Source organism: Lethenteron reissneri, chromosome 20, assembly GCF_015708825.2.
Source record: "Lethenteron reissneri isolate LAM-NWPU_2019-01 chromosome 20, ASM1570882v1, whole genome shotgun sequence".
NCBI classification, from domain to species: Eukaryota; Metazoa; Chordata; class Hyperoartia; order Petromyzontiformes; family Petromyzontidae; genus Lethenteron; species Lethenteron reissneri.
In genome coordinates this window covers 4776925-4797477 of record NC_083798.1, presented here as the reverse complement: position 1 = coordinate 4797477, position 20553 = coordinate 4776925, and the positions used below count along the sequence as shown (strand labels likewise).

Here is a 20553-nt window from a genome sequence, read left to right as displayed (position 1 = left end):
TTTCGATTAAATGTTGCACATTATATTCTTGGGTCTTACCGAAAGACCCAAGAATATGAATTCCTGCAGTCACGAAAGCTTTAAGTCAAGATTTAAATGTTGCACGTTTCATTTGTGTTTATCCAAAAATATCCTTGTATGTGGTAAATAACAAAGCCCCATTTTTTGATTTAAAGCTTTCGTGACTGCAGGGATTCATCTTCTTGGTTTTTCGGTAAAGTCACGTGACTTTACCGAAAGAACCAAGAAGATGAACATAGCCCCACACAAGCACTTTGTAAATTTTAAAATAAAAAATGCTGAAAAGAGAGTAAACCAATTTGCACAACAACCCATGGTTACCTGATTATGGGGCAATACGTCTAATAGTCAAAGACTTATAGGTAGTCATGATTGTGCCAACTCGTAATCCATCGCTCCAGTGAATGTTGGGTACATACTCCAATACTGTGGTCATACTCCCATTGATGCTACACATCACGTACAGAAATGGCATTGCACACATTTCCGACAATGTGTTAGATTGACAGCCACTGATGCTGGACAATGTGACAGCCAGATGGCACCCTGTCCTGCTCCACCTTATTATTTGCTCCCATGTGCTTTCCTTGCTGATGTGAAAGACCAAAACCCATAAGAGATCCCTGGTTTTGATCATCCACAAAGCTCATGGTCCACTCTACACAGCATCGACACAAACCATGGCATACGCGGATACCTGATACACACATGGAAAATTAGAAACTCTCCAATGTGCGACTGTGGTCATCCAGAACAGACCATACAACATTTAACAACGCAATGCCCAATCCACAAATACGAAGGATATATTACAGGGATACACTCCGTTGCTCCGGACTCGGTTATCTGGCTTGATCACCTGAATGTGAAATCGTAGTTGTTACTTTGCATCTACATCAGTCATACAAAAGAAGAAGAAGCTGATGGAACAGCCTGTTATTAAGCACACGCCTTCGTGTCGTTGGCTTAGTCCCAGCAGGAGATTATTTTGCATTAAAATTAACGAGCCTGGGCAAAGCGTGCAAGTGCCATAAATAATGAGAAGAGACTGATAGCAATCACTCAACACCTCATGAACGAAACCAAGTCATTTATATGTTGTTTACTGTAAGATGAAATTTAAACACATTGCACAGCAACATTTTAAAACTCAAGGTAAGTCTCAGCGGTTCCAATGGTGAGCCATTTGTTGGTCGGGGCAGAAACTTCAATCGCCAGGGCTATTTCTGTCATTCGGAAAAAAAAAGAGTTCTCAGACCTGGATCTGACACACGCGTGAATGGCAACAGACCATGAGTGACAAGTTCAACCATGGACATGTGCCGTGACCTGAAGGGGATGAGGAATGCTGCTGAGGCGGACCTACTCGGGGCACCAAGGCTGGTCGATGAATAATGCATTGCTCAGTCTTGATTTGAAGCTTTCGTGACTGCAGGAATCCATACTCTTTGGGTTCTTTCGGTAAAGTCACGTAGGTAGAACATTTTTAATAAAACCAAAAAATATTATCGCGACGTTTCGATCGCAACACAAGCGGTCGTGCTCAGGCAGAAACAAATATATAATAACGTAAAAAGTGTTTTATTATATTTTATTTTTTATACCTATGTGACTTTACCGAAAGAACCAAAGAGTAGAGAATGCATTGCTCACCGAGTGTCTGAAAATCAACTTGCCTGCCCTACCACAAGCCAAACATTACGACCGTGTATCGCCGCAGTTAGCCAGTTGAGATGTCTTGGAAAATAATATCGCCAAGGGAATGTGCTGTTGTTGTTGTTATGTACAGTTGTATTTTTGGATGTGTGCGTGCATGTTCATGGGGAGCAGTACAAATGTTTTGAGAATGGGATATTGTCTCACCACAGACTTGTTTTATTTCACTATCTTTAAATTACATCTCATTTTTAAAATTGCTTCGACTGCCCCCCTAGGTGTCCTATATGTGTATATATATATATAATTGCATGACACTCTGCAAATTAATTAGCATTAACTTCATTAATCTAGCTTTGTAAATAATAAAATATATAAATGCAAGGGCATTTGCTATATAAATAAACAGTTTTAACTATACATAGACCTTTACAAAGTTGTTTGGCATGTATTGGTCGAAAAAGAGGCATTGATTAGAACACTGTAAATGTTAATACGACCAACAAGTGAACACAATGTGGCTGATTTTTTACAAAAGGATGTAATGGCCAAGTGGTAACATGAACACTTGTTGATAATTAAAACACAGATAGAATGCCCGAGATTACTCTTTGTAAAACAATAGCAGTTTTAAATAAATAAATGCATGATATTTCGGTCATTTTTAATTTCAAAAATCAAATCGCAAAATACGGCAATTAAATCTGACGATTAGTAAGTGTATACTTTTAAAGTTTCACAACAGCCACAGTAAATTTCGATACGTCTGGTATACCAGACATGGCAACTTATTACCTCTCAAGGAAGTTCCAACGCTCAATAATGCAAAAGATTGACGAGTAATTATGATGAATACTTACACAATCACAGTGGTAACAGTAATACAGGATTTTTTTTATTATTATTCTGCGTGTCCAGTTGGTTAAGCTCTGCTCAATGAGGCTGCTTCCACATACAGTATCGTATACACCTTAAAATGTCCAAATAATAATCATACCTTTTTAAATACTATCTTTGGGAAATGGTTTACCATTTAACATATATGGCAGATTAACCAAACAAATATTGTCGCTTTGATTAAAAGGAATAAACTACTCTGACACTGGTTCACATTTACGATCAAAACTTAATATTTACAAATTGTACAATACTATGTGTCTATATTCACAATAAGAAAGTCAAGAATAAAGCAGATGCGCGGCGCTACGGGGCGGATGGGAGGTCATCCTGATGGGTAGTACGGGGTGTCGCTGTGGTAATTGTAGTCGGGACACACCTTCTGCACCAGCTTGTAGTCCGTGCTGTAAAAAACGATGTAGATGCAGATGACCTTAAAGGGCTTGGAGCAGAGCCAGGACACGTGGCTCTGGATCTGCTCCTGGGAGCAGCTCTTGGACGGGTCGTAATTGCAGGGCACATTCTTCTTAGCACGGTCCACCTTCTCGTACTCTATCCGACAGTTGAAGGTCTTGGAGTCTTTGGCTTCGATCACAGACTGCTGCGGGGGATCGAATTCGACCGCCTTGGTGGGCGGCACGAGGCTCACGGACACGTTTCCCTGGCCGGTCGAGTTGTGCCGAAAGTACACGCTGAACGTGCCGTTGCCATGGTCAACAATCTTGCCCGTGATGAGGAGGTTGAGCTTCAGCGTTTTGATGTTGGAGTGAAAGTCTCCCCAGCCGAACATCTTCTTGAACTTCCCCGTTTTGACAATGGGCCTCCGTTTCGTCCTCGAGTGTGGCAGAAAGTGCCCCTTGCGGTGGGAGCCGTGCAGCCACGAGAGGCCCGATGGGGCGACGATAGCCGCGGTCTCCCCCGAGCCGTTGCCTTCGACGAGCAGCTGAGATTTGGAGAGGAGCCGAGTCAATTTGGTGATGACCACCGACGTAGAAATGTTGGATTCAAAGCGCTGTCCCTCGACGTCATTTGATCCAGGTTTTGCAGACGAGAGGTTTCGGGTGCATATCATCTGAGGGTATAAATGACACGGGGCAACAATATTCTTACACGCATGTGAGCACGTGTTACACATTGGTGGCGAATGCATCACACTTACACCGATGCCGACACTGTTCTATTCCTGCATAGGATTTCGCGGGTTGCCGCTGCATTAGCTCTTCAAAATGTGTTTTCATGTTTGTTCCGCGCGGGGAGTTCCGCGTGCTGTTTTGCGCCACATGTTGGACGCTTCTTCAGGAACTGCATATTCAGTTCCTGAAGAATGTTGAAGGAGGTGGCAGCACGTGGAACAAAACGTCGAGGCATCATGCCCAACAGCGAGCAGGTACAGCCCAAAAAGCATGATCGGAGAACAAATTCGTTAAACTATGAGACGAAAAAAACTACAGCCAGACCACTAGATATACATCTGTCTGATCTGCTGGAATGGGTTCACTTATAGAAACGCACCACGGGGATGATTTTACGTTTCATCGTATATATATGCAGCATGGACAATGTTAATAACTGAACGTGCCGTTAGAAAGCAGTCGTAATATTGTTATGATTGGATTGAAGATTAATCTTGAGAAGATGTACATGGTATAGAATGAGTGCAACTGGCAATTGGTGTTCTGTGTTAAAGACTGGTTTTAGGTGTTGGATTTGCACCCTAGATTTTATTACCCCGTTCTTGCAGCACGTGCATCTTTGCCAAACACGTAAAATAAAGTTGCATAACTTGATGTGCAACGATTGACCTTGAATGCATGTTACCCTACAATTGTTTCATTAATTAACTGAATCTGTAAAATACATGCTACGTGGGGGCATGCAATCTTGGCCATTATGTCAAATATATTGCAACTGTAATGAGAGCAAAAATAAAATACTGAATGGCCACCCGATTTATTTCTCGACATTTGATCATCTTGATGTAAACATAACAAAACGGGTTTCAAATATACACGTGAGCACCGATACACTTTATTACACCCATCATTTGATACTTGAGTGCACGTAAAAAACACAAATCTTACAGAGTAATCTTTGAAATATACACGTTAAATTAATCCAGTGCTTTGGTAAGTAAGCTTTCCTTTAACGTTGCCGCCTCTTTTTATATTTTCCTATCGATCACAACAAGAGCAAAAAAGATAAGCATCCTTGTTCAATAATACATGCCGCAGTCCCATCTATCACGGGGAGATCTGAATATACGAGTTATGTATCATATTTTCCTCTCTCGCTCCCTCTCCAAAACGGAGAAAGCGCCATAAAACAAGCTTCTCCCTAAAGGCTTGCCAAAGAGTTGCAATAAATCCACGAAGCAAGCGACAGGGCCAGTCGTGGCGGGCATCAATCGTGGGTGCGAATGGGATGAGATCCTAGGCGGGCGGTGACCCTGGACCCGGAGGTCACGAACGGAGCGGCCGTCCATCAGAGAGGCGAGGGTCTGCCGGCGTGCCGTGAGATACCTCGACACCGGCTTAGGAGCTCGTTATTCATCGGCACGGTCCAGCCTGCTTAGTCCATTTGGTGATCCACCGGGGTGGTCCGCCTGACGCTCGGCGATGGCATTTAACGTCAGAAGTCATCCGCGTGCTCTCGCTCTCCGACTCTCTTGGACTCTCTCCGTCTATCCCTGGCTCTGCGTCTCTCTCTCTGCCTCTCTCTGTCTCTGCGTCTCTATGTATGATACATAAGCACCTGAAGGACCATTTTGTCAGTTTGAGTGCATGACTGAGACGCACCGATTTTAGTGATTTTTGGCATTGCAAGCGACGAGACGTTGGCACGTTTTTGTACAAAAAAAATCTGATGGGGGAAAAAAAATGCTACATTCTCCAACACGCGAAGCTCGCTCCGTGTCTTTCAAGTTGCCCTTACGCAGTTTTTTTTTACCTAAGTAAACCACACGACCCATTTATAAAGAAGCGTGACTTTAATTTTGTAAGCCGTTTTAACTCGTGCAAGTCGATTAACCTCCACAGGGATCTGCCTCAGGTGTCACGTAGCGCATCTGGTTTGGCATGATATGGATTCGCTCCCCTCCCTATCTGTACGACTCGTGGTGCATCAATGCTGGGGTTGAAAAAGAGAATTCCAAAATTGCTATGGATTTAGCCCCCCCCCCCCACCCCTTTTTAAGTTAAAACACAACGATTGTACATTAAAGAATGTAATCTACAGCGCCGTGTGCGCCTATTGGCCCGCGCGCCTCGCTTTTGCCGCTCCAGTCAGGCTACACGCGTCTCCACTCGGAACACATTCCCCGACATCGCTCTCAGAAACGTTGCCTTCAAATGCAAAACAAGAGCGCATTTAATAATTCGCCTTAATGCCCCTCCGATACGGCGCTAAAAACGTCCGCGGCGCATACACGCGCCCCTTACTCCGCACATGATCGCAGGCGCGTGTCTCTTTACAAAAACAAAGAGAGAGAACGCGCGTGTGCTTTGCCACGAGCTGCCGTATGCACGCGCGCGTGCTTTGCCACGAGCTGCCGTATGAACGCGCGCGTGCTTTGCCACGAGCTGCCGTATGCACGCGCCCGCGCGCGCGCGCGGTCATCGACACACGGGCGATGTTCGCATCTTGCATGTCGCGGGACGAGTCGCGGCAAACCGCAGAGTTCGACTTTGCGAGTCGCATTTACGCGACTCGGGGGAACTAAAAGGCGCAACGGTGCCCGCGTGCCGTCGAGAGCTTTTTGCGCTTATGAAGGCGGACGACGCGTGCAACGAGGTGCGCGCGCGTGTCCTCCCGACAGTAAACAAAACGGGAAGACTGGATCCGCTTGAAGCCTTAACAATTTTCCCCCCCGAGCAAATGTAAACTCTTTCGCGCAGCGCCGCGACCAGCAAAGACGTCGCACCGTCCCCGCGTGTGTTGCCCGCCAAGCGCGTAGCTCGCGTTCGCGTGCGTCAAATCGAATACTTCTTATAGCCAGCGCTAATGCTAAATCGATACGGGATCTGGCTTAAGCGGAGGATTTGGCCACACCGAGGAATAACGGCGAGTGTCCCACGCGGGCACTCGCAACGCAGCGCAAGTACTTACAGGATGCAGGCTGCAGTGCAGGAGGATGGTGATGTAGCAGTAGATCGGCCGGGTCATCTTCACTCACTTTTCAGGGGAAATCCCCCACGTCCCAGCGCTGCGTGTGTCCCAGCTGTGGAGGAGCCGCGCGTGTGTTCGGACATGAGCGAGCGAGCATGAAACGGGAACTCGAGCACAATCGAGGAGATGCGCGTAAAAAGGAGAGAGGAGGGAGAGGGGAAAAAAAAGCCTCAAACTTATAGATGAGAAAAGAGATTAAAAGCCAGATAATCTGGCAAAACAGCAAAGCAATCTCATCATACTGTCGCTGCCAGGGTGCGGCGGGTTCCCGATTAAATCTGATCAACGGGGGTAATGAAGTCTTCTCTTCACCCGAGTCTCAAAGCAGAGACTTCTCGTAGCACCGCGCTCCTATAGACCATGATCAGCTGTGCGCGGGATGGAAATGTTGGATGGGGAGCGGGGAGAGGATTACATATTCATTGCGCCTTCACATCCCTCTTAAGAGCGCGCCGTCAAAACGCCGCTGCAACCACGCAACTGTTTCAATTCAGCTCGCCCAGGGTAACCATGATCGACGCCGCCGTGATGGGTACTTGAATCGACGCCGCTGTTGTTTTAACCAGGACAACTGGTTTGGGGCGCACGTGGCTTTTTAGAGGCTGAATATGAGGTGACGTCAGCCCTTTTCGCGGGGATCCGTGCGTTGAGCAATCCATTACAACACACACACACAAAGTTACAAGGACGTCATGTGCCGAAATAAGGCGTGCATTTCGCGTCTGCTCGTCGTTTTTCGGTGTATTTTTTGCTGCATTAAATACACCCCCCCCCCGCAATTGCGCGTGGCCATGGTTATTTAGCAATCGGACATCGAGACGCATTTGCTTCGTGCCGTTGTTGTGGAATATTATTTGACTGGCGCTGTGGAGTTTGTTTGTTTTTGCGCACGCGTTAAGCACTAATAATTTAATGATGACCAAGTTGGCAGCAGACGTTGAACCGTGGGGAGCAACGTCCTAAAACCGATGAGCAATGTGTTAACACCAGGAGAATGTTATATTGACAAGAATACACGGACATCGACGCCACTTCCAGTTTTTTTTAATAACAACAATATTTACAGTTCAACATCAGAGGCGTCGCACACGAGTTCAAGTTTGCTGACATTCACTTTTGATTCGTATACATTTTTTTTGTAAAGTGGGATAACAGTTTATTTTCTCCTCCTTTACATTTCTTCTTAAAGCACCATCCATCCCTTGTCATTATCTCTCTGCTGCAGTCAATCTCTCGGGTTATTCGCACAAACATCTCGCAGCGTCATCCTTCGCACGCGCGTTTCAAACAGCGTAACGTTCCCCTGGACATCAATGCGAATTGGAGTATTGCGATGCAAGCGCGTGCTAAAGTGATCATACAATCACCGAGAACATTACAACATATTCCAGTTTTTTTTAAAGGTCTCTCGCAACGTTAAATGTTACAGAGAAGTCGTTTCGTCGCTTCGCGCGCGCACGGCAGAACGCTTTGTCAAAGCGCCACCACGCGGCTGTCCAGGAAACGGTAGGCGATCTTTTTTTCTTTCTTAACCTCACCAAAGTTATTATTCTAGATACATGTTGGGTGTAGGAATATATATTCTTCGCTGTATATTATGTGCCTCATTGCGGAAGAAAATGAAAAAAAAGTTTTAAGACAATTTCACCATTTCCGCAGAACGCTCTTCCGCCCAAGCCGCTGTCATTTTGACGACGCTTTTGTCGCCTATTAAACTAATAATGGGCTCAATTGAGAGCATCGGGTACGAAATGTCGTTTCTCGTTGCTTTTCTACGTCAGGCTAACGATGGAACGGTGTAGTGTTTTGAAAAGACTAATGATCCGTCAGTTTTGTAATGGGATTTTCATTTTTTTTTTCATTTGACATTCATAGTTTTAGTCGAGGGCTGATCTGTCTCTTTTTTTCTTCCCGCGGGACATCGCTCCTGTAAGGCAACACACAGCGCAATGACGCGCGCGCACAGACACGCGGGCGTTCATTTGGTTTAATTATCCATAGCAAAACAATGCGATGGCCATTGACTCCACTTCGGCAACACTTCTGCGAGCCGGGATAAAATATGGAATTGGCAGAAAGTTATCGGCCAAAGGAGGCTCGCCTGCAATGGAGCGCCACTAAAATGCGCATTTTCACCTCTTCAGGAAAAGCCAACGCTCGATTTACGTTCTCGCGACGACCGGCACGGTTGACGCACTGGGATTGATGGTCGATTGAAGTAGGAATGTCTAATGTGTAACAACTCCCCCACCGGTTGGGGAGTATAGGTACTCCGTATGAAGCATTTGCACGATGTATATGGAAGCGAGCGTGAATGACTATAGATTATCTGATGTCGTGGTCAAGCGCATCGTTTTGCTCCGGGTCAATAATTACACGACGATTGTACCTTGCAAGCGACTGTCCCCGTTACGGATATTAATAACCGGCTGTCAAGATGAATTCGCCAGCTAGGGAATTACCACGAATCCCTGCGTTTGTTGCGAGGTGTCACACAGCAGTCTTTCTTAAGGACCGGGGAAAGTGGCTTCGTCTTACCGATGGGGGTCGGTCCCTACATCCCCGATGGGGGCACGTGTGGCGTGAGGTGCACGGTGCGAGGTGAGAGCATGAGTGATGCGTTGACTCTCTCGAAGCAGTTAATGCGCAGAGGTGGCTCTCGGCGCCGGCTTTACGACCGGAGCAAGTTGCTACGTCGCTTGGCAGCTGGCTGTGTGTGGCGGGCGGCCGCGTGATTTACCCTCTTCCAATGCGCGTTGTTAAAACCATGGCCTGGGAGGAGGGTTTTCATTGCCCATGTATGTTTAAAATGAAAGAAGAAAAAACAACACACACACAGAGAGTGGCTAATTTGCATCTATGTGGGCTCACCTGTTGCCATATTTGTGAAAATTTGTCATGAACTCGCTCCAGTAGGGCACTATGCGCACTGCGTCTTCGCCGGAATCTCTGAAACACACGGGGGAGGAAACTTGATTTGAACACAGGGGAGGGTCGGGGGTGTTCAGCCATTAGCGGCCGATTCCACGCCACGTGGACCTGATGGGCATGCGAACCATCTCTTCATATCAATCAATCGCCTCCATGTATTGCATTTCCTAGCACTTCAGCATGAGGTGGTGAGCAATGCACTCATGTACTTGGCGTCTTCCACACACAGAAATTCTTGCCGTGTTGAATTTGCTGTCCTTCCCCCGCACCTCAGATTAGCACCGTTGGGTACATCAATTTGCGCGTCTTGAACGCTATTGTGACTCACGTAAATCTCAATTTTTTTTTTTACCAAATTGGGTTTAGGGGGTGGTATGGTAGGCTAATTTAAATTGTCTAATTCAGCCCACGGGTTTCTTGTGTTATAGCTCATAAACCTCTTAGCATCAGCCTGCATATGATGGGTTGCCCTTCATGACAGAAGACGAAATGATTCATACGCTATTAGGTGATCAACTCGAACGCGTGTTTTTTTCACTGATTTGTCATTAGTCGCAGTGGAGGTTTTGGACTGGTTCTAACTGACAAGGACAAATATTTACTCATCATGCAGACAACATTCATAATTATCATTCACAGTCATTTGTCAATGCACTCTCTGGTGAAGACCTCACTCAGCGGGTCCTGGATCGGTTCAAATATTGCTCGCCATTTACGTTCACCGTGGCCGGGAATAGAACTCATAACCGGGTTCGTAGCGCAGTGCGCAAACCATCGCTGGATGTGAATTTTGCGCATTTGTTGACGCCTGGTTTAATTTTTTTTTCTTTCACGGAATGGCTGCTGTGACCAAGAATGAAATGCATCATTAAGTAGTCCACAGGAACAAAACAAAGGATATAAAATAAAACAAAAAAATAAAAAGATTGTTTTGAGATGCAGCCAAAGTGACGAAACAAGTCACGATGTTACAACTGAAGCGATTTCAAAACCGAGGCAAACGCCACGTATAGGTATTATAAATAGGCTATATGGCAATATAAACAACTGGCAGAAATACTGGCTGTGTCATACGTAAATCACGTACACAGCACCAGCCATACATTTCAAGGCCACTGTAGGTTATGTTGCCTTTTTTTTGTCCAGATGTTGTGGCTATACGTGCGTTTGTCTGATCATGTGTGCATATCCTTACATGGAATGTGGTCCATTGGTGGGATGTATTATGGATATTTTTATACTATTTTAAAACCATATATGTGGACCTAATACGATTGTCCGTAAATGGTTGAGGTTAGGGTTAATAAAGGCAGCGAAGCAGATCCATGGCTGGAGTCCCCAAGTATCGGAGTGCATATTCTTAGGTTTTTTCGGTAAAGTCACGTAGGTAAAAACATTAAAAAGTAAAATAAAATAAAAATAAAAATCACGACGTTTCGGAGGCAACGCAAGCTTCCGTCTTCAGGTGGTATCAAACGATACAGCTGTCGTGGCTGTGACGGTACCACCTGAAGACGGAAGCTTGCGTTGCCTCCGAAACGTCGTGATTTTTATTTTTATTTTACTTTTTAATGTTTTTACCTACGTAACTTTACCGAAAAAAACCTAAGAATATGAATCCTTGCAGTCACGAAAAAAGCTTCAAATCTAGAATATCGGAGTGCAGTTTCGTTTCTTACACGTGGCCATATGTACGCCGCCTGAGTGGGCTGCGGCGTATGGCGTTTCCACCTGTTCGTTGAGCTTTTTGTTCACCGACAAACTGATTTCTAATTACCTGCAACGGAATGCAGAGAGGAGCTACGCATTTGGATGTTGTCGCGGTTGTGGTCGATGGTGAGTGCCCTACCCCCCGCCACTTTTTTTTTAAAGATTGCTTTATATACATTTACGTGGTAAGAACAGAGAAGCGACTTCGTGAATAATACATAAACGACCTCGGCAAGCCAAGTAATTCAATTAGTGGGCGATATATTTGTAATATGTATGGATATAGACATAGATGCCGCTCTTAAACGATGCTAAACATATCTTTGCTAAATGACTAGCAGTCTTCTGTTAAGGCTATTTCAAGAGGGGTTTTTTTATTCTCAGAGCATACAAAATCTGACGACCCATAAAAAAAAAACCTCAATATCAATACAGTCGAGCTACCAATCTAGATCTTAAGTTTTCGTGACTGCAATGATCCATAGTCGAGCTACTGTTTTATACAGAGTACCGTATACGCACTTTAAGAACATAGCGTCGTTCCAAAGCCAAATTTGATGCTGCTCTCTCGCAGTTCATTTCAAGAGCGCCGATGCTCCGGTCTAATTAGTAATCTAAATTGTTGCTTTAGCATGGGGGACCATTCTTCAGTCGATGTGTGAATTGGGTAATAATGCACGTGTCTGTAAATTGATACAAGCAATAAACCTGCTTCGCGTGAGAAATGGAGGCGAGCAGCCCCCTTGGCTAATGGCTCGCGCCACGAACGCAGCAGCTGCCTGACTCCAGTGGCCGGTTTCATGAACCCACCTAAAGTGAAAATGCCTTCTTTGCATTGCGCTGACTTATGTAGGATTCTACAGAAGGAAATCTCACGCAGGGAGTTTTATTCCACCGGCCAGAAAATACGTATTTCCTCCTTACAGTCCAGCGATTATTGTCGAGTAACGTGCACCACTTTACTTAGATAACAAACCGATAGGGAACAACGCACTTAATTTGTGTTATGCAATCGAGACACGGGTTTCGATGCATCATCATCATATCAACGTATTGAGCAGAACAAACAGCACCGACGACCGACATTGCAAAGCGGAAGCTGGACCCGTCACGCGTTTGCGATCGCGCAAATCATACGGATGTTGTTGTTTTTTATTTATTTATTTGGAAGAGGCCCTTGGAATGGACACGTAAATGTCAACCGCACCGTGTATGAGGCAGGGCGCGGTGGCCACGGCTCCGTTGGCAGCATGAGATGACCCTCCCATGGGGGCAAAGGTCGCGTGATGCTCGCATCCCAGCGGGACCTCGCGTCTTCGTCTCTGCTCGGCACGAGCGCTCGCGTCGCACGGACGGTCCCAGCACGGACTCCCTGATCCAGCAGGTGATGTGCAGCTGGGTGTGTACCTGTCAAACGAAGGCGTGCATTTGTACGCCCATCAATCTGCTGCTCGTCCTCCATCAGTACAAGCTGGAATGATTATTGTGTTTTATTCGTGTAAACGACACGCTGTGCTTGTGCGTGCATCTAAATCTGGGACACTAGTCGATACCAGACCGGCCTTGAATAATATTAATCTATTCAAAAAGGCATTGTGTCCCGTTGGGCAAAATTAATCACGTGAAAGCTATCCCCTCCACATGAATTTAAACATGACGCTAAATATTAAAATATTATTTTCATTTTAGTTGGATGGTTAAACTGGCCAGTGTTCTATCAAAGCACGCACGGAATGAACTTGTTAATGCAAATTATCATTACAGGAAATCCCCCCACCTCAAATCATGTCTCTCTCAGGATGATCTTACATTGGCGTGCTTGGCCAGCGCCATTAACGAGTTGTATGGCACGTGGGAGAAAACCGATTAGCTCGGTTGGCTACGTACGGTGCGAAAGAATGCTAACATACGTCCATACAACCCGCAGTATACCAGGGAGACAATCCACCATGCGTACTCGGGCGAACACTCAGCACTTCCGTCGTCTGGCCACCACACAGCCTCATGCCTACAACAAACGGAAACCCCTGGTGCCTAAACCCAAGCTCAACCCAAACTCGATGCTGAGGTCCGATGAGTTTGGGCACATTGGGTGTGATTTGGCATTGGCCCATTTTTTTCCTGGACAGATTGTTAATCATTTTAAAGTACTTATTGAAAATAATTTTAGCTTCATGAAATATGTCAACTTTCGGAAATGTACGTTGTTATGTTCTCATTTAAAATATATTATGTATCCTACTCCGATCGTTTTAGTGTAAATTGTATCCATCATAGCTTTTATTGTCTCGATATTGCAATCTTTGCTATGGTTGGCCAATTTTCTTAGAGCGTCTCATTCAAAAGGAGTTTGTCATTGAGCACTCAGTAAAAATAAATTACATTTCATGTACAATATTCATTCACGTAGAATAGAACTCGGATCCCTACACTTTACACCAGCCAAAACAAAACGGGACATGGTAAAACATTTAGGAAATAACCCAAGTGTATTGAGTTGTATGGCGTACGTTACGTTTAATAAATCATATAATGGATGCGCTACTTTAATTCAATTTCATTTCTTTGCCTGTCTTCATGGGTGACCTCGGCAGTAGCCATTTTCACGATAAGCCTTTGTCTGTGATCACACATTGTCACATGCGGTGCAAGTGTTTAACCGTTTACATTTTTTTTAAAAAGGGAAGCATAGTATGCTATTCAGCATCGCCGTTTTATACGCGCAGTGCATTACAAAAACCACAGTCACGTGACTTGTCAATGACTCCGACGTATTTTAATAAGCTATAGCCAAGAGTGAGCTTCTGACGAATTATCAAGCAGCTGCGAGGTGAAGTGTGATGGTCTGTAGGGGGCAGTGTAGCCAGGAGGTGAACAGCAGGCGCACTGCTTTGACTGTCCTCTCCTCAAATGTATCCACGCACGCGTGGCTTTTACTCTGGGCACTTGGGTCCCCTCCCACGTGTACAACAATAATGGAAATGCATTTGCATCTCTGATTTCTTCCTTGGGCGGATTTATTAATATTCTTTGTTTTTTTTCGGTAAAGTCACGTAGATAACAAATTAAAATAAATAAAAGTAAAATAAAAATAAAATACAAATCACGACGTTTCGGAGGCAACACCAGCTTCCGTCTTCAGGTGGAACCGTCACAGCACGATAGCTGTATCAAGTAAGATAAATTCCAAGAAAACAGTCTTTGTATATATACTGGTTGAGGGTGGGAGGAGCCAAGGTAGGCCCTGAATATTAATTTTGTGAGGTTCGGTGCGGCTGAAGCACGCTGTTAGGAATGAGCCTTTGGTGTGTAAACTTTCGCCTCCGCCCACTCCGACTGGCGAAATGTTTTGTTTCCAATGAATAAAGAGCATGCACAGATGTTTTATTTTTTATTTTGTTTTAATTAATACAGCGCATGCCTTTATTTCAGTTGGGAACTCTTTGTTGGCAGCATGGCTTAGAGGTAAAAGCAGCGAGTCGGCACCGCTGAGACGCTGGCTTAGAACCCCGGGAGGTCACTCTTTGATTACATGCGCATTTTCGAGTGGAGTGAGTTTGATGGTTTTATCCCCGTCGCCAATGAATACACAAGAAAGACACGACATAAAATGTGGCTTTGTAATCAATTTGGCTAATTTCCAGCCCTGACAATCTCATAGTAGAGTGTATTGGAAGGTTTGCTCCTTACTGAATATATTATAAAATGCTCACTTGAACGATTTTTCGGGAAACCTACGATGAAAACATCTTCAGCAGCCTCTCTCTGACACATTTCGTTCTCAAGCTCTGCTGTACTTTATTTCAGAATAGATTTTTTTACATCGTTACATTATTGTGATTGTGCAATCGGTATGAATTAGAAACAATGTTCCAAAAATTAGTGAAGAAAAATAATCCGGCTATGAAAGTCTTGAAAACAATATATATTGTTTGGAACAGAAAAGCTACCGTGGAATTTCGTCCTCGTAACTTGGTCGTGATGCAACACGCCACGTGTTAAATCCTTGAAGATATCTTTGGAGAGAGACATTTACGTTTTCATGAATCGTGCATTTGGTTCTTACTCGCATCGGGTCTTTGTTGGTTTATGTTCCCAGAACTCACAAATTCCGGCAACCCCAGTTCCTTTATGTCGGGATACTGCAATCAAAACACCAACCATGAGCGTGCCACACTCTGTAAACGTGCAGTATTGTATGACGACACGGATATAATACAGTATAAAGCGCTGTGCACCCTTTTGTTTTCCAGATGCGTTTTATAGCACAGCGCCAGTCCCGTAGGAGGTATTGAAGATACACAGTGCACACGTGTGTGCTGTAATACCATTGTCATTAAGCCTTGGCGCACACTCACAGCGGGTTTAAAAGCCACCATGCGCGATTTATGGGAAAATTAAGATGTTGGATTTTGACCCCAATAGCGATAAAGTGCATGTAAACAAAATACGACCCATTATGACTATAAACGAGTGAATTAGCAGTGCTCTTGCTACGAGCCAGCCGAGAGCATCAATCACATGGCAGTCACTAAATGCATGCATTCGGCAAATATATGCATACATGAAGTACGCATCATGCAGTTTTAACAATTTGAATCGCATTGCAGTAGTTGTATTCTCTGCCATCGACCATTCACACTCATGTGCTGCGCATTGAGTAAGGCACCTGACGAAAGTCGTGCGGTCTCGGGTTTTTGTATTTGTCCTTGGGGATTGTCCCATGGGTGGCCACTATGACGCGTTCCTGCAAAGGGCAAATGGGTGGGAAGGTCCTCGCAAAGGGCGGCCGCTGTGGTCGCTCGCTTTGCCAGGGCTTGGGTGGCACGAACTGTGGACCCTTCACTGCCAGAAAGTCCCCCAGCGACCTGGCCCCCTTGCGTGGCACGCTGCCATCTCCTGCATGTTTTCGTCCCAACCCAAGAGAGCTCCTCTCTTGCTTCGGTGCCTGGCGCTTGTGGTGGACGCCTTGAGGCCGGTAGAGACGAGGGCTAAAGTCCAGGGGTTTTATGTCCCAGGGCCCTCTCTGCTCTGGCGGAGGAGGCGGTGGCCGCTTCAGGGCAGCTCGTGTGGCCAGGAGGTTCAGAGCGGCCGAGAAGGTGCCCCTGGTCGCGAAGCCAAAGCTGGGCATGTCACGTGCTGAGCTCCTGCGAGGTCGTTCCAGACGGACGCTCTCGACCTCACTTGTTATGTTTGCGCACATGTTGGTCTGCTTATTTGCTCTACTCTTTCAATGCAATTTCTATTGACGTAATTTCTTCCGATTACCCGTCGCTACTTTCAGTGATTCATCTGAAGCCGATATGGCTTTCTCTCGTCAAAGCTGTAACGACATACATCCGTCATTTCATACACTTACAAAACACTGAATGGAATCGCGACTTGCGATTAATTTGTATTCGTAAATAAAATAAGCACAATTTACGCACCCAATACACGTACTCAACCTCCAATTGTGTCACCAATTGCTTACTTTAAAACACTGTAAAAAATTTACAATGTATAGTGAGCCGGAATGAAGCCCATCAGAAAAGTGTGTTCCTGCACTGATTACATGACAGTATATATATATATATAGTGTCGTTAACCAGCGCACATTAACATGTCTTCGACATTTATAAAGCTGTATTGGGTGCCTCACTTTTTGAATTGTTCACAACTCATTTATATGCTGCTTAAGGGCTATGCGGTTCAACGGAGTGCCGCAAACTTCAATGTTATGCTGCACGATGCTCCAAACACACTCTCCGCCTTCACCACAATCCACACTTACCAGCGTGGCGAAGTATGGTCAAATAAACCCAACGATTCACAACGGCGTGGAGAGCCCCTCATTTAGCAGTAGACTTACAAAAGGGCAGCGCACGCATAAATAATGGGGAGAAATTATTCAGCTATGCATCGCTATAAATACCAACATCTCCGTGTTGGGACGTATTAATATGCATTATCAAAGCCTTACCTTTTAATGTGAATCCGATTTAGTCTTGTGCATTAACGGGACACACACGTCCAAACTCCAGACTGAAGACCCGTTTGCTTAGTCCATTATAGCGCTTTAGCCGCATTATAATAGCGTTGCTAGGGATACGAATGCAAACTTGGGTTGGATTTTTAGAACGCACAATTGTTTCTTTGAAAGTCTGCGGGGTTCGCGGTTCCCATGGAGTCATTCGTGCATTTCTTTTAAAACTATTGTCCGACCACTCTTTAAACATAGCCCAGCATTTGAGGTAACGCAAGTGCCTATACTTGGACGAGGGCGTTTTAGCGCTCACCATTAAACGTGTGCTTTCGTTCTGATATAGAGGCATTTCAAAACATACTCGTAAGTCAAAATACACAGCGTGTCCACGTTAGTTCGAGAAATTTGATGGCAATTCATCTTCCAGTTATCCCACCTCTTTAAAAACTAAATCTATTTTTTTAAACATATTCTTTGTACAAAATGCGATGTTTTGTGTGTGCTAATAGTTCAGGCAAGGTTGATAAGTCCTTATATGACCTCCTGTCCCAGGTACTAACTAAAGTGGCCCCTCGGGATAGAGTCATGCTGTCGGGTGACTTTAATGCCCGAGAGGGTCATGACGCAGGCACATGGGCTGGAGTGATTGGAAGCATGGGCCAGATCAGCTCAGTAACGAGGGTAGGAGACTGCTAGACTTCTACGAAACCCATGGGCTTGTGATCACTAACACGCTGTTCTGGCATTGGCGCATCCACACAACGTCGTGGATGCACGCCGGGTCCAAGCAAGAACATTTGTTCGGCTATATACTGACAGAATATCGGTAACGGACACTGTCCTTGACACCGGGACTTACTGTCAAGCTGATCTGCCCACTAGCCATAAACTTGTTAACTTTAAGATGCGCTTGCCATTCATCCACTACGGTGGTGGGCATCCACCTCGGACTCAATTTTAAACCCACAATAGCATAGTCTCGGCTTACCGATTCAAGTTGCAAGGAACAATTTAATTATCGCTTACAACTGGGGTTGGCATCGTCTTCCCTTCCTCCAAATGCAGAGGGGGGATGAGTGAGGTTCGAGACTGTGGCTCATTCCGCTGTAATGGCTGCATTGGGTACGCGATTCAAACCCTGGCTGACGGAAGAGGTGTTCCAGCTATCTGATGGAGAGTGACAGGCTCACTCCCACCGTTTACAACATCCCAAATTGAAGAATAAGGAGGCTTACCGCAGCCTTTTCGCAGACCTTCGTACAGCCGTGCGGCGCTGCAAGGATGAGTGGTGGTTGTGGATTGCTAAGATGGAAAATGCCTCAGTAGCTCGTGATCACAAATCACTATTTAATTGCATCAAAAAAGTAACTTGCAGCACCATGCCTATTACCATCCTTTAGGGAAAGAACAGTGAAAGCCATCTCCGACCCCCAGGCACAGGTCTGCAGGTTTATTGAGCATTTCTGTGATGTCTTGGGGGAAGGGGAATCCGTCAGCTCAGATAACATCATGGGGCAAGGTGGCGATGACCCTTCTTGGGCTGCCGTCCCTCAAATATTGAAAAAAAAAGACAGCCACCCCCGTGAGTGGCTGGCTGATATGCCATCTGTTGAGAAAGTACGATGAAACATCCATAATCTGAGACGAGGAAAAAACACCGGGCAGTAATGTTCTCCCAAGCGAATTGCCGAGGGAAGATCGTGTCGATTTGCAGACTGTCCTACATGACATAATCATAACTGTCTGGGCCACACAACGTGTCCCACAGGATTGTAAGGATGCCATGGTGGCCCCCCCTCTTTAAGAAGGGTTACTGTACTGATTGTAACAACCAGGGGTATCTCTCTCCTAAGTGTGCCGGGAAAGGTCCTGGCAAGGATTGTTCAACATTGCCTTGCCAGACAAGCTGAGGAGAGGCTTGCAGAGCCCCGATGTGGTTTCACATTGGGGCTATCCTCGCAGATTGTTGAAAGATCTGGACACAGTCCCATCGGTGAGATCCGGCTGACAAAGCTGCGTTGGCTGGGTCACGTAGCCCACATGCCCTGCCACCGCTTTCCTAAAGGGGCCGTCCATAAATTACGTCACGCGATTTTGGACGATTTTTGACCCCCCCCCCCATTCGTCACACGGCGTCACAAAAAGTCAGACCCCCCCTCAAATATGACGTCACAAAGCTTTGCCCCCCCCCCCAAAAAAAATACATGCTTCAAATCGTTTTAAACTATTGTCATTGTAGTGCATATTTAATGTTCCGCTGCACCCTGATGTTGTAGGAGAAAACATTTATTAAAAAGTATATTTAATTAAGTAGAACGTGTTGTCTATATGTATTTAAAGTTGCGCATTTTGATGTGACGTCACATCTCTCAAACCCCCCCCCCCCCCTCGTCACACATCGTCACAAATGTCTGAACCCCCCCCCCCCCAGGTACGTGACGTCATTTATGGACGGCCCCAAGAGTTAATGTATGGCCGGATAGAAGCTCGTGAAGGACGCTCCTGCTCACAACAACGGGCAGAGCGCCAGGCGGGTTAAATGCAGCAAGTTGACACAGTGCAGAGCACAGTTCATGCATCTGCCAGTCATCTCAGTGAAGACATGAAGCATGGGTCTCTCCTACGATCTGCCAGCGAGCGTTTGACACTTCACGTGGCCTCAAAGTGCACCTAACCTGGCACAAGCGTCGTGGTTACGTTACCGCTAATTAGTGGCGAATGGCGGCTCTTGTAAATCGTTTCTCAGTATTATTTTGTTTTTACTTATTATTTTGGAATAATTAACGTATAAATGCAGCACCTTGCGACACACAAATACATGTGTATGCAGGGCAATAACGTAATATTTGCTTAATATGACAGACGGTGAGATGTTATGAGAAAATAATGAACATATTCTTCGGACGATAAAGATGCTCCCGAAAGCAAGACGCACCCATAACTTGTGCCCGGTGGCATTAGTCATACACATCTGGTGATTCATCGGATTAAAATACATCCCCTTATAACCTGGAGAACAGGGTATTATTGCTGCATTCTTAGAATTACAACATCACATTCATCAATACGAATATAAAATAATATCAATAATAATAATGCCACGATCATGTTTACTAAACAAACTGAACAAGACACTGCAAGCGGCAACGCTCAGTTGTGTGTACAGTACCAGCAGAGGGAGCGCGCAACCACAGACCACTGTGGTTTGT

General features: G+C 45.4%; 2 protein-coding genes across 5 annotated transcripts; both read right to left on the bottom strand.

The window, feature by feature from the left end:
• Positions 1 to 1108: 1108 nt before the first annotated feature.
• LOC133344618 (neurexophilin-1-like) lies at positions 1109 to 7304 on the bottom strand. Of its 2 annotated transcripts, none has more exons than XM_061554638.1 (3): positions 7220 to 7304; positions 6679 to 6790; positions 1109 to 3646 (listed from the first exon to the last, which is right to left on the bottom strand). In XM_061554638.1, exons 2-3 carry the CDS (start codon positions 6733 to 6735, stop codon positions 2900 to 2902), a joined length of 804 nt encoding a protein of 267 aa, XP_061410622.1. In that variant the 5' UTR covers positions 6736 to 6790; positions 7220 to 7304; the 3' UTR covers positions 1109 to 2899. The 2 variants fall into 2 exon arrangements, with proteins under 2 accessions (XP_061410622.1, XP_061410621.1); XM_061554637.1 differs by having other exon boundaries at positions 7154 to 7291.
• A 477-nt stretch (positions 7305 to 7781) lies between these two features.
• On the bottom strand, positions 7782 to 17425 carry LOC133344466 (uncharacterized). Of its 3 annotated transcripts, XM_061554445.1 has the most exons (6): positions 17342 to 17425; positions 16049 to 16702; positions 15446 to 15521; positions 12587 to 12786; positions 9610 to 9687; positions 7782 to 8665 (listed from the first exon to the last, which is right to left on the bottom strand). In XM_061554445.1, exons 2-6 carry the CDS (start codon positions 16580 to 16582, stop codon positions 8597 to 8599), a joined length of 957 nt encoding a protein of 318 aa, XP_061410429.1. In that variant the 5' UTR covers positions 16583 to 16702; positions 17342 to 17425; the 3' UTR covers positions 7782 to 8596. The 3 variants fall into 3 exon arrangements, with proteins under 3 accessions (XP_061410429.1, XP_061410427.1, XP_061410428.1); XM_061554443.1 differs by lacking the exon at positions 7782 to 8665 and having other exon boundaries at positions 9502 to 9687; XM_061554444.1 differs by lacking the exons at positions 7782 to 8665; positions 17342 to 17425 and having other exon boundaries at positions 9502 to 9687; positions 16049 to 16869.
• Positions 17426 to 20553: the final 3128 nt, after the last annotated feature.